Source organism: Oncorhynchus mykiss, chromosome 22 (assembly GCF_057628025.1).
Source record: "Oncorhynchus mykiss isolate SJ-2025 chromosome 22, ASM5762802v1, whole genome shotgun sequence".
NCBI lineage: Eukaryota > Metazoa > Chordata > Actinopteri > Salmoniformes > Salmonidae > Oncorhynchus > Oncorhynchus mykiss.
The window spans coordinates 16,484,180-16,501,522 of record NC_143043.1 but is presented as its reverse complement, the minus strand read 5'-3'; the positions used below and the strand labels follow the sequence as shown (position 1 = coordinate 16,501,522).

Sequence of the window (17,343 nt, the reverse complement as noted above, 5' to 3'; positions counted from 1 at the left end):
AATCTTTTTTTTCTTCATTATTTCCATTCACAAAATAGAATGAAAGCGCATGTCAACCATTCTTGAGCTTGGACGCTGCCATTGGACATGACGCAACATGGGCAGTATAGCAGCTTGCATTGACTTCAGAGGAAGCGTTCCCTCAATGGCTGATGGCGGATGGCCGATGGCTGTAGTGTAGCAGGGGCGTGAGAGCTGTCATGTCGGTGAGCGGCTAATCGTTTGGTAATTGTCATTGTCATGAATCCACATCGTCCTACTCGCGTTAGAGGATTTCTATCAGCCTTATTGAGGTGTAGATTACATATCACGATCCAATGTTTCAACTTGTAAACAAGGCTGGATGGGATTTCACTTAATGCTGCTCCATAAAGCCAAAGGCAATTTCCACTTCAGGTAAATAAAATAAAATAGAATTGTGTTTGTTACATGCTTAGTAAATAAACAGGTGTAGACTAACAGTGAAATACAATGCAGAGGAGAAAATATTGACAAAATTATAACACAAGGAATAAATACACAGTGAGTAACGATAACATGGCTATACACATGGGGTACCAGTACCGAGTCGATGTGCAGAAGAACGAGGTAATTGAGGTTGGTATGTACATATGGGTAAGGGTAAAGTGACTAATGTGGTGGTTTATGTCTTTGTTATCAAATGAAGAGAGAGAACGTATCACACAAGTCAGAGTTATGCTTAAACTAAATATTTAGTGACTAGGGGAATTCTAGTTGAATATTTCTGTGTTCTAGTTTATATTTTCTATGTTGGTGTTTTGCATGATTCCCAATTAGAGGCAGCTGGTAACCGTTGTCTCTAATTGGGGATCATATTTAAGTAGCTATTTTTCCCACCTGTGTTTGTGTGATATTGTTTTGTGTTTGTGCATGTGCACCACGTAGTCACGTTTAGTTGTTCGTTTATTGATATATTTTGTTTTGTTTAAGTTTCTCTCGGAATTAAATATGTGGAACTCAACATCCGCTGCGCCTTGGTCCCGTTCTCATGACAGCCGTGACAAGTCCGAAGGGATACATGCTAATAACAACAGTTCAATAGTTCAATCATATAAGCATATTATGCAGATAAGACATCTTAATGATCTATGTTACCGAGCGAATTCTGATTCTTCCACCACACTAGGCATCAGGATAGATAATAAACAGTTGCAGCAGGGTATGTGATGAGTCAAAAGAGTTAGTGCAAAGAGGGTCAATGCAGATAGTCTTGGGTATTTATTTGGGGCGGCAGGTAGACTAGTGGTTAGAGTGTTGGGCCAGTAACCGAAAGGTTGCTAGAACAAATCCCTGAGCAGACAAGGTAAAAAAATCTGTAGTTCTGCCCCTGAACAAGGCAGTTAACCCACTGTTCCTAGGTTGTCATTGTAAATAGGAATTTGTGTTCAGCTGACTTACATAGTTATTTGTTTAACTATTTAGTAGTCTTATGGCTTAGGGTTAGAAGCTGTTTATGGTCCTGTTGGGTCCAGACTTGGTGCATTGGTACCGCTGGTATAATGCCAGGAGACGCTTGTGGATTTGACAGCTCAAATGCAATTCCACCTCTGACACTGCCAAAACAACCATGCGGTTGTCCGCCAGCACAGGTCTGATAGTGTGCATGAATACTCTGAAGATTTGAACTTGCAACCTTATGGTCTGAGTGTATTAATGTTTCAGCAGTGCCACCAGATGGTTATTTGTTACCAAGAGCATACAGGATCTCCACACACTCGTAAAAATAAGAGTAAAATTACAGTGTTGTTCCCTGGAGTACATCAAAGTCAAAAGTACCTTTTAGAGGTATACATAGGAACTCACATGGTTTTGGTTGGTACCTTTTTAGGGTACATGTGTGGTTTTCTACCCAACATATGAAATATCAAGCTGCATTCTTAACCATGAGGGGGGTGGGAATTTGCCAGTTGTGAAGTCGTAAATACCTGTTGGGATGCATTAACGTGCTTTGAAACCACTGGGAAACGTCAATTGGATAATGGCCAACAAGCTGCGTCAACCATAAACTAAAAGTACAGCTGTCATGCTTGTCAAAAATGTATAGAGTTCATTGCTTTTTAAAATAATGTTTTGTCGTTCCAGTAAACTGCCGAAAAAATAGTTATTGAGCTAATTTCATTAGTCGGTGATGTCATGCGGGAGAAGTTGAAGCTCAGGGATGATAGACGTGTTTCCCACTAGAAATGACCAGTTGGAGGGTTGTTCAAGCTGATTTTTTCCAGTTGTAAATTCCCACTTCCCACTTGGTAACAAACGTAGGCATTTGATGCAATCATTACTGCACTTTGAAAAGTAGGTGTGGAAAATGTGCTGTTGGGGGCTCATTAGCATATTTTGTAGCACGGTCTAAAATATTTTGTACTTGTGCCAACTGTTAGTGGAAACACAGTTTAAGTGCTTTCATCTTTATGTTGAACAAGGTTGAGCAAGGCTTTTGACATTGTTAGCTATGCAATCTTTGTCAGAATGTGTGACACTGTTAAAAGGTTAGCGTGCATTTTCCAGTAGAACCTGGTTCACGAGAAGTTAATGTTCCATTTTCAATAGCTTACTGTCAATTAGTTACAAGTGGGTTATTGTGAAATTCACACTTACTGTACCTAATGCGATGTGATACTCATTGACCTGAAGGTCTGGTAAGAAAGTGAGTATTACAATTACATGGTGACTAGCTAAAAAATGAAATATATTTTGATGCTTTGGTGTCTAATACACTGATTAAATATATATATATATATATATATATATATATAGCGATGCTCCCCGTCCAACCTGACAGAGCTTGAGAGGGTCTGCAGAGAAGAATGGGATCAACTCCCCAAATACAGGTGTGCCAAGCTGGTAGCATCATACCCAAGAAGACTCGAGGCTGTAATCACTGCCAAAGGTTCTTCAACAAAGTACTAAGTGAAGTTTCTGAATACTAATGTAAATAAGGTATTTATGTTAATACATTTACAACAACAAAAAATGTTTTCGCTTTGTCCTCATGGTGTATTGTGTGTCGATTGATGTGGGGAAAATCATTACTTAATACATTTTAGAATACGGCTGTAATGTATCAAAATGTGGATAAAGTCAAGGGGTCTGAATGCTTTCAGAATGCACTGTGTGTATATGTTTATATATATTTATATATGCACTGAGGGTACAAATAATTTGGAACGCTTGCTCTTTCCATGACAGACTGACCAGGTGAAAGCTATCATCCCTTTTGATGTCACCTGTTAAATCCACTTCAATCAGTGTAGATGAAGGGGTGAAGTCAGGTTAAAGAAGGATTTTTAAGCCTTGAGACAATTGAGGCATGGATTGTGTATGTGTGCTACTCAGAGGGTGAATGGGCAAGACACAATATTTAAGTGCCTTTGAACGGGGTTTGGTAGTAGGTGTCAGGCGCACTGGTTTGAGTGTGTCAAGAACTGCAACACTGCTGGGTTTTTCACACTCAAAAATGTCCTGTGTGTATCAAGAATGGTCCACCTCCCGAAGGACATTCAGCCAACGTAACACAACTGTGGGAAGCATTTGAGTGAACATGGGCCAGCATCCCTGTGGAACGCTTTCGACACCTTGTAGAGCAGTTGAGGCTGTTCTGAGGGCAACTATTAGGAATGTGTTCCTAATGTTTTGTACAGTCAGTGTATATTAGGGCTGGAGAACTGAGTGTACAAGCTTAATGTTTATGAACAGACAACATTAACTAAGTTATTGTGACTTTTACATGAACTTGCTGACAATTAGTTTCCAGTAACTTCTGACAACAAGTTGCCATTTAGTTACTGGAATATACACCTCTTCACACTTTAGCTCATTACTGACACATTCTCTTATGAAGTTTACTGAAAGACAGCATCAAAGAAAAGGTTCTCTACCTGCATTAGCATAACCAAACACTTAAACAGCTACAACACTTCCACTAACGGTTGTTCACATATATTTGACCACGCCCCCAAATATGCTAATGAGACCCACCAGTACATTGCCACCACCTATCAATGCCCAGTGATGGTACCTTATTTTCAAAATATTGGGTAGCAACCAAGAGGTTATGTGTTCAAATCCCATTTAAGCCCTAAGTTTGGTCACCACAGTAAACAATTATACAAGATTCTTATATAGCAGCATACTGTAATGTTATAGAAATAACACCCTCAAGTTGTTTTATATGTTTATTTATACTGTAACTTTAGCAAAGTGCAGAAATGTATTATTGCCAATCTGTTGTGAGGTTGAGTCCTATGTACAGCAGCATACTGTTCCTTTAACATTAACACCTGAATCAATCTATAAACATACAGTAACTACACTGATCAAAAATATAAACGCCACATGCAACAATTTCAAAGATTTTACTGACTTATTGTTCATAAGGAAATCAGTCAACTGAAACAAATTCAAAAGGTCCTAATCTATGGATTTCACATGACTGTGAATAGAGACATGCATTATAAGGGGCCCAGTCAGTATATGGTGTGACCACCGTTTGCCTCATACAACCCAACACATCTCCTTCACATAGAGTTGTTCAGGCTGATTGTGGCCTGTGGAATGTTGTCCCACTCCTTTAATGGCTCCACAAAGTTGCGGGATATTGGTGGGAACTGAAACAAGCTGTCATACACGTTAATCCAGAGCATCCCAAACATGCTCAATGGGCGACATATCTGGTGAGTATGCAGGCCATGGAAGAATTGGGACATTTTCAGCCTCCAGGAATTGGTTACAGATCCTTGCGACATGGGGCCATGCATTATCATGCTGAAACATAAGGTGATGGCTGTGGATGAATGGCACGACATTGGGCCTTAGGATCTTGTCAATGTCTCTCTGTGCATTCAAATTGCCATAGATAAAATGCAATTGTGTTTGTTGTCCGTAGCTTATGCCTGTCCATACTGTACCATAACTCAACAGTCAATGTGGGTCACTCTGTTCACAAAGTTGACATTAACAAACCGCTCGCCCAAACAACACCATCTACAGTGCCTTGCGAAAGTATTCGGCCCCCTTGAACTTTGCGACCTTTTGCCACATTTCAGGCTTCAAACATAAAGATATAAAACTGCATTTTTTTGTGAAGACTCAACAACAAGTGGGGCACAATCATGAAGTGGAATGACATTTATTGGATATTTCAAACTTTTTTAACAAATCAAAAACTGAAAAATTGGGCGTGCAAAATTATTCAGCCCCTTTACTTTCAGTGCAGCAAACTCTCTCCAGAAGTTCAGTGAGGATCTCTGAATGATCCAATGTTGACCTAAATGACTAATGATGATAAATACAATCCACCTGTGTGTAATCAAGTCTCCGTATAAATGCAGGTCCGTTAAAAGCGGTCCGTTAAAAGCGCAGAGAGCATCATGAAGAACAAGGAACACACCAGGCAGGTCCGAGATACTGTTGTGAAGAAGTTTAAAGCCGGATTTGGATACAAAAAGATTTCCCAAGCTTTAAACATCCCAAGGAGCACTGTGCAAGCGATAATATTGAAATGGAAGGAGTATCAGACCACTGCAAATCTACCAAGACCTGGCCGTCCCTCTAAACTTTCAGCTCATACAATGAGAAGACTGATCAGAGATGCAGCCAAGAGGCCCATGATCACTCTGGATGAACTGCAGAGATCTACAGCTGAGGTGGGAGACTCTGTCCATAGGACAACAATCAGTCGTATATTGCACAAATCTGGCCTTTATGGAAGAGTGGCAAGAAGAAAGCCATTTCTTAAAGATATCCATAAAAAGTGTCATTTAAAGTTTGCCACAAGCCACCTGGGAGACACACAAAACATGTGGAAGAAGGTGCTCTGGTCAGATGAAACCAAAATTGAACTTTTTGGCAACAATGCAAGACGTTATGTTTGGCGTAAAAGCAACACAGCTGAACACACCATCCCCACTGTCAAACATGGTGGTGGCAGCATCATGGTTTGGGCCTGCTTTTCTTCAGCAGGGACAGGGAAGATGGTTAAAATTGATGGGAAGATGGATGGAGCCAAATACAGGACCATTCTGGAAGAAAACCTGATGGAGTCTGCAAAAGACCTGAGACTGGGACGGAGATTTGTCTTCCAACAAGACAATGATCCAAAACATAAAGCAAAATGTACAATGGAATGGTTTGAAAATAAACATATCCAGGTGTTAGAATGGCCAAGTCAAAGTCCAGAACTGAATCCAATCGAGAATCTGTGGAAAGAACTGAAAACTGCTGTTCACAAATGCTCTCCATCCTACCTCACTGAGCTCGAGCTGTTTTGCAAGGAGGAATGGGAAAAATGTCAGTCTCTCGATGTGCAAAACCGATAGACATACCACAAGCGACTTACAGCTGTAATCGCAGCAAAAGGTGGCGCTACAAAGTATTAACTTAAGGGGGCTGAATAATTTTGCACACCCAATTTTTCAGTTTTTGATTTGTTAAAAAAGTTTGAAATATCCAATAAATGTCGTTCCACTTCATGATTGTATCCCACTTGTTGTTGATTCTTCACAAAAAAATAAAGTTTTATATCTTTATGTTTGAAGCCTGAAATGTGGCAAAAGGTTGCAAAGTTCAAGGGGGCCGAATACTTTCGCAAGGCACTGTACCTTGTACAGTACAGTTGAAACTGGAATTCATCCATGAAGAACACACTTCTCCAGCATGCCTGTGGCCATCGAAGGTGAGCATTTTCCATCTGAAGATGGTTAGGCCGTCAAACTGCAGTCAAGTCAAGACCCTGGTGACGACGACGAGCACGCAGATGAGCTTCCCTAAGACGGTTCTGCCAGTTTGTGCAGAAATTCTTTGGTTGTGCAAACCCACAGTTTCATCAGCTGTCCGAGTGGCTGGTCTCAGACGATCTTGCAGGTGAAGAAGCCAGATGTGGAGGTCCTGGGCTGGTGTGGTTATACGTGGTCTGCGGTTGTGTATACCAACACTTTACATGTTGCGTTTAATATATTTGTTAAGTATACTTGTAGATGTACCATATTTTGACTGTAACTAGACATAAATATTCAGGGGACTCTTTAAATGTTATTAATGTCAATTATGTCTTTAAAAGGAAAAAATTCAAAATGAAAGTTGACACCTGGGTTTTCTCATGTGCTCAAATGTTGTCACGTGTAGTTTCATGGTATCACATGTTGAAATTTTGCGTCCCCATCTTGTCACATTTATTGCACATTCATTTCACATAAAATCATATTCTGATACATATGTTGTCAGTCACGTGTAGTTTTGTGTTATCACGTGTTGTTTCACATGTTGCTTAACAAGTTGCCACGTTTTCACATGAACTTCACTTTAAATCACACAAGATCACATGAGATCACACAAGATCACATGAGATCACACAAGATCACATGAGATCACACAAGATCACATGTTTACATTGGAAATTCATGTGGTTTTTCCATAAGGGTTCAGTCTTCCTCCCACCTTTTGAAACTGATTTGCAGTTATTATAAGTACCATTCCTTGGCAGGAGTATGCAGTAGCTCAGGGGTATGTATTGATCGTAGTTTGTTAGACAGTTCGAGAGTCAGAGTTCATTATGAGTAACATTAGTCCACGGTTTACATAGCAGTGATCAGCATAGTAATGATAGAGTCAGTGTACCAGGGTTGGGGTCAAATTGAAGGCAGTTCATTCAGGAAGTGATTTGTATTTCAAATTCAGGAATTGAAAAGTGTTTTTTAAATAAAAACTGTCTACTTTTCAGTTTATTGAGAAGTCATAAAAAAAATGTAATTCATTTTTTTTCCATAATTTAGTTATTATTCCTGTTTACTTCCTGAATTGACTGCCTTCAATTCGAATTGACCCCAATCAAGTGTACTGACTGTCTGTGTTCTGTTTGTTTGTCTCGCCTTCAGGGGGCGCTGGTTACGGCATGTGCAGACGACACGCTACACCTGTGGAACCTTCGCCAGAGACGCCCAGCCATCCTGCACTCGCTTAAATTCAATAGGGAGAGGTAAGTACTCTACGTGCGGTAACACACACACACACACACGACCTTGCATAAAGGCATGCATCTTTTCGGTTTGACATCTCGTGGCTCGATGAGATGGATTCTACTTCAAGGCCAGAGTATGCCCAAATATATTCAAGTTAGACAGAATAAATCTACATGTCCCAAGGTTCACTGTCAAAGTTCTCAAACTATACTCAGAGTTCAGCAAAAGCATTCACCACAATGCTGAATGTCACAAACATCAACATTTCCTCATCTTTCAAAACGCTCTGGGTGAGCATTCACACATTGTCTGCATGACCCTGTCTGGCCTGAATATGACAGATGTATTGTGTAGGTGTATGCTGTGCAGAATGTGGGAGCATGGTGGAGTTTGTGCTGTCTGGCTGAAAGGGTTCATTCATCCTCCCTTAAGCCTTCCAGGCAATAGAGGTGGCTGGGGCATAGGGAAGAATCAGTCATAGATACTGTAGTGAATGGTGGAAGTGAGTAACACCCTAGCAGGGATTAAAACCTGGTTCGTCTCACCCCAATATTACCCTAGCCATAACAGGCTTATGAAGGGGTAATTCAGGAAAAATATTGGTGTGAAAGACTATATTCTGTCCTGAAATCTGATATTTTGTAGTTTTGTAAAATGTGTAAAGTTTTATGGCCTCTCCATCTATTTTTCTTTCTCTTTCAACAGTTAATTGTATGCAGACACCGATAAAATATGGGAGCAAAGTTTGAAAAGATCCTAAATGATCAAAACAGTGTTATTAACTGACCAATCTCACGACTCTCTTGTCCTGTGGGGCAATCTTCGGGTGACAGGAAACAGAAAAAAGCTAATTCAAACACTTTGTACATATTGTTTGAGTGCTTGAAGAAGAGAGAGGGAAAGAGATGCTTTGGAAGGATCTGTTTTTCTGTGTTGTGAAGGTCTTCCTGCGTGAATATTTGAAAAAGAGAGAAACAGAGGGATCCTTTGGGAAGATATTTTGAAGGTCTTTCCCATTTCGACTCATGAATATTTCTTTTTCTGTGACAATGAAAAATGTCCTAACCTTTGAAGCCCCATCTAAGAAGAAGGTATGAATGATAGTGTTGTAAAGCTTTCATTATATGAGTATTCTGCATGTGTTCCCTTACAAAAAAAACACACTCACAGCAGGATTTGAGTCCCTGGCGGCATAGTGTGTTACTGATGGTAGGCTTTGTTACTTTTGTCCCAGCTCTCTGCAGGTCATTCACTAGGTCCCCCCGTGTGGTTCTGGGATTTTTGCTCACCGTTCTTGTGATCATTTTGGCCCCACGGTGTGAGATCTTGCGTGGAGCCCCAGATCGAGGGAGATTATCAGTGGTCTTGTATGTCTTCCATATCCTAATAATTGCTCCCACAGTTGATTTCTTCAAACCAAGCTGCTTACCTATTGCAGATTCAGTCTTCCCATCCTGGTGCAGGTCTACAATTTTGTTTCTGGTGTCCAGCTCTTGTTGACAGCTCTTTGGTCTTGGCCATAGTGGAGTTTGGAGCGTGACTGTTTGAGGTTGTGGACAGGTGTCTTTTATACTGATAACAAGTTCAAACAGGTGCCATTAATACAGGTAACGAGTGGAGGACAGAGGAGCCTCTTAAAGAAGAAGTTACAGGTTTGTGAGAGACATAAATCTTGCTTGTTTGGAGGTGACCAAATACTTATTTTCCATCATAATTTGCAAATAAGTTCATTAAAAATCCTATAATGTGATTTTCTGGATTTTTTTTCTTCTCATTTTGTCTGTCATAGTTGAAGTGTACCTATGATGAAAATTACAGGCCTCTCTCATCTTTTTAAGTGGGAGAACTTGCACAATTGGTGGCTGACTAAATACTTTTTTGCCCCACTGTATGTTGGTCAGTGACCATTGGAAGAAGTACAGTGAAAAGAACAGTGAAGTTAACGCTCTGTCTCCTTATTTATCTTTTTTAAAATTTAAATATAGAGCTATTTTAGGCATTGAACACATAACTACTCTTCTACGTTAGAATGAGATTGAGTGTCTGGAAAGAACTGCGCTGTTAGAGTTAATCAGTTATTAACTCGTTAGATTTTTGGAATTCAGCTCAGTTTGAGCAAATTCTGAATTTACGATTAATCGTGATCCAATGACATGGTGACATTTTATGTTGATTTCACGTTGAATTCACATTAGTTGGCAACTCAACCAAATGTAAATCAAAACTAGACGTTGAACTGACGTCTGTGCCCAGTGGGTAGCTACTTATATTCCTTCAAGGTTACCCTCGGTATGAAAGCAGATAATAAGATAAGAGGTATGTCATTCAACCCCTCTCCCTTACCGAGAATAGTTTATGTCAGTTTTCAATTAACAGGTCAAGGGAACTGCCACATTGAAGGTGGTATAAAAGCTCCATTTACACACGAGGTTAATTGTTGATAACGCACAATGTTCACAGGAGTTATGGCTGTGTTTGAACAGCAGTCAGTTATATATGAAAGTGAAATACACTTCAGGAAGGCAGGGACTTGAATCGAGTCACAACCAGCCGCTCACCACCGCCACATCTCAACACACAGGACCAATAAACCTTGAGAAACAACAGACAACACTTCTAGATTCCACTGAAAATCCCCCAGAAATCCCTCTGCAATGTTAATCTAGGTAACAGTATCTTTAAATCATAAAGCTACTTTGTGCACAGTCTTTAAAATGCCAACGGTTTAGTGGTACGAGTGTTATGGCCTCCTTAATGGCCACTAAAATACTACATTTAATCCCTTTTAGACCGTGACAGAGAAACTTCCTATGAGTCATGGTATGTCTCAAGGGTCCAATGTTGAACATTTAGACCAAGAGTCAGACCCGAGAGGCTCCTGAACACTTCAACACCCGTAATCCACCTGGTCTGTACTGGGTGACCATGTTTCTCTCAAATCTACCAGTAAACTCCAAACACTACAGACCCCAGAAAGGTCATGCAAAAATGCTGGCTTTGTCGTAGCCATTTTGCGTCCAACCCAATAGCTCAGTTATGGTCTTACTTAGTGGCATTCCAGCTGAATGTTTTTGTGTAGTGTTTGTCAGCCCTGTCCGAGGGTCCCTTTGTGTGTGAGTGATGTTTAACACTCACTGATACCCCATGTGTAGGATTAAAGGGATGGAAAACCCTCTGGCAGACAACTCTTTCTTTCTCTCTATTTCTGTCTCCCTCCATTCCCATATCACAGAGAGCCAGACAGGCCTAAACCTTTGCCTAGTAATTGCCATTAAAGTCGTTTAAACCTGAGGAATTGAATTACCTTTCCTGGTGATAACTGCAGTCGGTGTGACGAGGGGGAATTGCAGAGCAGGGGGGAAGGAAGGTGTTTTTAATAGATTTCCACTAGCCACCCAGGTGGGAAGTGCATGGGTTGCAGAATTGAAAATGTCCGGGCATGATCATTCCCATCACCCTCATATAGTACATTTTCTGTGATGGCACTGATTATTTCTGGTATGACGCCAGTGTGTGTTTTGGCCAGGGAATTTTCACATCATGCAGATGCTCTTCAGTTGTTTGTGTTGATTTCAGTAACAACATCTAATCAAATCAAAGCGTATTGGTTGTGTACATAGATTGGTATAACAGATGTTAGTGCAGGTGCAGAAACTGCTTATGTTTTTAGCTCCAACAAGGCAGTAATATCTAGCGATGCAATAAACAACAAAAAACGACAAAAAAAAACAACAAAAACAAACAAGAGGTTAAGAAATATCAGAACCAGCAATATCAGAGTCTGGAATGTGTATTTACATATACACGGAGTGTACGAAACATTAGGAACACCTTCAGAAAATCCTCAATTTTTTGGGGCATGGACTCTACAAGGTGTCGAAAGCATTCCACAGGGATGCTGGCCCATGTTGACTCCAGTGCTTCCCACGGTTGTGTCAAGTTGGCTGGTAGTGGATCTCTACTCTGAATAGCTCATTCCAACTCATCCCACAGATGCTCAATTGGATGGAGATCTGGTGACTGGGCAGACCACTGCAGTAAGTTTAATTCACTGTCATGTTCGTGGAACCATTCCAATCCTAGCCTTGTGGCATGGAGCATTGTCCCATTAGTTTGTAGCCCAAACGGTTCGAACGTTACCAAAACAGAAGATGGCACATTACCGGTACGGACTTCAGATGAGTCTCCTGATACTTGTGGGGGTCGTATAGAAAAAGGGAGATGCGGAAGTGCGACACTGGCGGATGCGGTGGATTGATCCTACGTGTTTTGGTCATCGTTTCATATGACCAGGAAAACCTTCTGGACATCAAAACAGTGATTACTAACCTTGATTTGGATGAAGATTACTAACCTTGATCAACTGAAGAACTGTAATATGTTTCACCGAGTCGTGGCTGAACAAGGACATAGAAAATATAAATCTAGCTGTTTTTTCTATATATCGGCAGGACAGAACAGCTGCGGGGGGGGGGGGGGGGTCTCTTTGTCAACATCAGTGTCTTGTGGTAAACCGTGGGGTGTTGAGCATGCAGAGATCGACATAGAGACAGGGAGGCTTTAGTCCGCAAAAACAAATTTACTAAAACAGAAAATAAATACATCAAATAAATATCTTAAGTTTTGCTTGGTCTTCCTTCTCTCTCTTAACTGGTGTCTGTCTCTCTCCCTTCCCTCCCGCGGTGTGCCATCGTGCCTCTTTTATTTAACCTCCACGGCTAGTTGGCACTTTCCTCTAATTACCTCCACTTAGCTGTCCGTGTCGGGGTTCCCAGCTCTCGTATTCCCAGCAGAGGGAGCCAACGTCGCCTCACGTACCTCCCCTCTATTACCATCCCCCAGGGTAGACCTCCTGGGATACCACAGTGTGTACGATCCCTGATTTAAGGAAGTCTTGAGGTTCTTCCCGCCTGAGCTAGAATCCCTCATGAAACTATAGACCACAGTATTTACCAAGAATGATTTAATCTATATTTTTCAAAGCTGTCTATTTACCACCACAAACTGATGCTGACACTAAGACCGCACTCAACCAGCCATATAAGGCCATAAGCAAACAAGAAAATGCTCACATAGATGTGGTGCTCCTATTAGCCGGCGAAAAAACTTTAGATCACCTCTACTTTACACACACAGATGCATGCAAAGCTCTCCCTCGCCCTCCATTTGGAAAACCTGACCATAACTACATCCTCTTAATTCCTGCTTACAAGCAAAAGCTAAAATAGGAAGTGCCAGTGATGTGCTCAATATGGAAGTTGTCCAATGAGGCGGACGCTAAGCCACAAGACAGTTTCGCCAACACAGATTGTAATATGTTCTGGGATTCATCCGATGGCATTGAGGAGTTTACCACATCAGTCACCGGCTTCATTAATAAGTGCATCGACAACGTACTGCCCACAGTGATCGTACGTTCATGTCCTAACCAGAAGCAATGTATTACAGGCAACAGCCGCACTGAGCTAAAGGCTACAGCTGCCGCTTTCAAGAAGCGGGACACAATACGGACGCTTATAAGAAATCCCTTTAGCTCTCCAACGAACCATCAAACAGGTGAAGCATCAATACAGGATTGAGATCGAATCCTACGACACTGGCTCTGAGGCTCTGCAAACTATCATGGATTACAAAGGGAAACCCAGCCACGAGCTGTCTAGTGATGCCTCCCAGATAAGCTAAATGCCTTCTACACTCGCTTCGAGGCAAAAAACACCGAACCATGCATGAGAGCACCAGCTGTTCCGGACAATTGTGTGATCACGCACTCCGTAGTTGATGTGAGTAAGACTTTTAAAAATACGGATTAGCAGGATGTGTACTCAGAGCATGTGCTTACCAGCTAGCAAGTGTCCTCACTAACATCTCCCTGGCCCAGTCTGTAAAACCCACGTTTCAAGCAGACCACCATACATAGCCGCTGGAAGAAGGAGAGGGTTACATACTGCTATATTGATCTCCTAATACAGAAAGAGTGAAGGCCCAGTGCACTACTTATTATTAATTTTGTATTATTTATTTATTTCTGATTTTTCAGGGGGTGCTGCAGCATCCTCAGCACCCCTACTTCCAGCTATGCCACTACAGTCCCCGTGCCCGAGAATGCCAATGTAACGTGTCTAAATTACTTTCTCCACGTGACACTCAGCTCTGTAGCCATAAAATGCTTTGAAAGGCTGGTCATGGCTCACATCAAAAGCAACATCCCAGACACCCTGGGCCCAATCCAATTAGCATACCGCCCCCAACAGATCCACAGATGTTGCGATCTCTATTGCATTCCACACGACCCTCTCCCTTCTGGACTAAAGGAACACCTATGTGAGGATGCTGTTCAAATCAAATGTTATTTTATTTGTCACATGCGCCAAATACAACTGTAAAATGCTTACTTACAAGCCCTTAAACAATGCAGTGCAAGAAATAGAGTTAAGTTTATTTTGTAAATGTTTTCTTAAGTAGAAAATAAAATAAAAAGTCACGCAAAAAAATGACAATAACGTGGCTATATACAGGGGGTACCGGTACCAAGTCAATGTGCGGGGGCAAAGGTTCGTTGACTACAGCTCATTCAACACCATAGTGCCCTTCAAGCTTATCACTAAGCTAAGGACCAGGGGATTAATACACCTCCCTCTTCAATTGGATACTGGACTTTGTGATGGGCCTACAGGAAAAGGACTACATGGACTACAGGAAACGGATGCTGAGCACGTCCCCATTCAAGAGCTTCAAAGTCCTCTGTGTCCACATCACTAAATCCAATCAAATTTTTTTGGTCAAATACACATGATTAGCAGATGTTATTGCGGGTGCAGCAAAATGCTTGTGTTTCTAGCTCCGACAGTGCAGTAATATCTAACAAATTACACAACATATACCCAATACACACCAATGGTCCTAACACACCAACACAGCCGGGAAGAGGGCACGACAATGCCTCTTCACCCTTAACTCAATCCATCACCCACCTATCTCCTACCCCACAACACTGACTCAGTATCGGTACACTTTGTATATAACCTGTATATAGCCTCGTTATTGTTATTTTATTGTGTTACAATTTAATTTTTATATATTTGTTAATTTGCCTACTTTTTAAGTACATTGTTGGGAAAGGGCTCGTAAGTAAGCATTTCTACATATATGACGGCGCATATGACAAATACAATTTAAAATGATTGAAGTGACATCAATAAGGGATCCTAGCTTTCACTTGGATGCACCTGGTCAGTCTGTGTCATGGAAAGAGCGGGTGTTTCCATTGTTTTGTATACATCTGGTATGTACAGACAATATGGACAGTAAATGAATATAACTGGTTGATACAGCAGTCGTTATATTGGAGGAACCATGACTAGAATACGATATATACATAAAACAGTATGTAAACATTATTAAAGTGACCCGTGTTCAATGACTGTACAGTACATAGAGCAGCAGCCTCTAAGGTGCAGGGCAGGGTACCGGGCGTAGGCCGACTAGTGATGACTGTTTAACAGTCTGATGGACTGGAGATAGAAGCTGTTTTTCAGTCTCTGTGTCCCAGCTTTGATACACCTGTACTGTCTCTGACTTCTAGATGGTAGAAGGGTGAACATGCCATCGCACAGGTGGTTGAGGTCCGTATTTTCTTGTCCTTCCTGTGACACCCACCTGGGGATATAGATGTCCTAGAGGGCAGGCAGTGTGCCACTGGTGATATGTTGGCGTGACCGCACCACCCACTGGAGAGTCCTGAGGTTGCGGGCAGTGCAGGTGCCATACCAGGCAGTGATACGGCCCAACAGAATGCTCTCGATGGTGCATCTGTAGAAGTTTGGGATGTTCTTAGGGGCCAAGCCAAATTTCTTTAGCCTACTGAGGTTGAAGAGGTGCTGTTGCACCTTTTTCACTACGCTGTCAGTTTGAAGGGACCATAACAGGTCTTCAGTGATGTGCAAGCCAAGGAGCTTGAAGCTATTGACCCTCTCCATGGCAGCCCCATTGATATGGATGGTGGCATGCTCTCTGTTGTCACATAGTTCACAATCAGCTCTTTCATTTAATGACGTTGAGGCAGAGGTTATTTTCTTCCCAGCACTCTGCCAGGGCTCTCACCTCCTCCCTGTAGGCTGACTCATAATTGTTGGTAATCAGGCCTACAGTACCATCGTTGTGTCGTCAGCAAACTTGATGATTGCATTGGAGACGTGTTTAGCATACGCAGTCATGGGTGAACAGGGAGTACAGGAGGGGGCTGAGCACAGACCCCTGTGGGGCCCCCGTGTTGAGGACCAGTGTGGCGTAAGTGTCGTTGCCTACCTTCACAACCTGGAGTTGGCCCGTCAGGAAGTCTAGGACCCAGTTGCACAGGGAGGTGTACAGACCCAGAGCCCTGAGCTTAGTGATGGTCTTGGAGGGCACTATAGTGTTGGAGGTTGAGCTGTAGTCGATGAACAGCATTCTCACATACAGTGGTATCCCTCTTGTCCAGGTGGCATAGGGCAGTGTTCGGTGCAATTGCGATTGTGTCGTCCATGGATCTTTTGGGGTGGTATGCAAATTGTAGTGGGTTTAGGGTAAGGTGGAGGTGATACAATCCTTAACAAGCCTCTCAAAGCACTTCACGATGACAGAAGTGAGTTCTGTGGGGGGATAGTCATTTTGTTCAGTTACCTTCACATTCCTGGGTTTAGGAACAATGGTGGACATCTTGAAGTAAGTGGGGAAAGAGATAACTACACTCTGGATAACATAGAAAACGTCAAACGTTCTATAGATCCTCATTTTGATATGCTTGAGCAGCAGTCAAATAAATCATCCAATGAAACAGAGGAGAAATGTCCTTCCAAAGAATCAAACAAAACAATGGAAGAGGAGGCGATTACAACAATGTCAAAGAAGGACAATGCATTGCTGGCAAGAATGAACATACAGCTACAAAAGCGTGATCTATTGCCTGGAGTAATAGAGGACATTGAAGCCCTCAAGGTAGGAATGGATTACAGCAACAAATTAACGGAAGAAATAAGGACTAAAAACAAAATCTTGAAAGCGACAGTAGACTCCCTACACTCAACGACAGAGAAACTCCTGAGTGATAACACTCCAATGAAAGCAGAGCTACTTATACTGATACATCTTTTTTTATACTGGGAGTGAAGGAGAATGAAAATTCTGGCAACAGAAGAAAAGGTGAAGGATTTCATGTCCAACAAACAGGTGAGTAAAATTGATTTCCAAAGGGCGCATCGTTTTGGTCGAAGGGTTCCCCAGAAACCCTGGGCCATTGTTGCTAGACTATCCCATTACAAGACGAAGGTGGCCGTGATGGAAAGGGTTTAGGGAGTTGAAGGGCACACCATTCTCTATCAACGAACAACTCCCC

At 41.9% G+C, this 17,343-nt stretch overlaps 1 protein-coding gene across 11 annotated transcripts in view; it reads left to right on the top strand.

Moving 5' to 3' along the window:
* The window catches only part of stxbp5l (syntaxin binding protein 5L), a 232,826-nt gene that overhangs the window by 117,178 nt on the left and 98,305 nt on the right, over positions 1-17,343 (top strand). For all 11 annotated transcript variants that reach the window (XM_036958794.2, XM_036958792.2, XM_036958790.2 and 8 more), the window contains exon 4: positions 7,890-7,990. In XM_036958794.2, the coding sequence (XP_036814689.1) occupies positions 7,890-7,990 (101 nt within the window). The remainder of the gene's footprint in view (positions 1-7,889; positions 7,991-17,343) is intronic.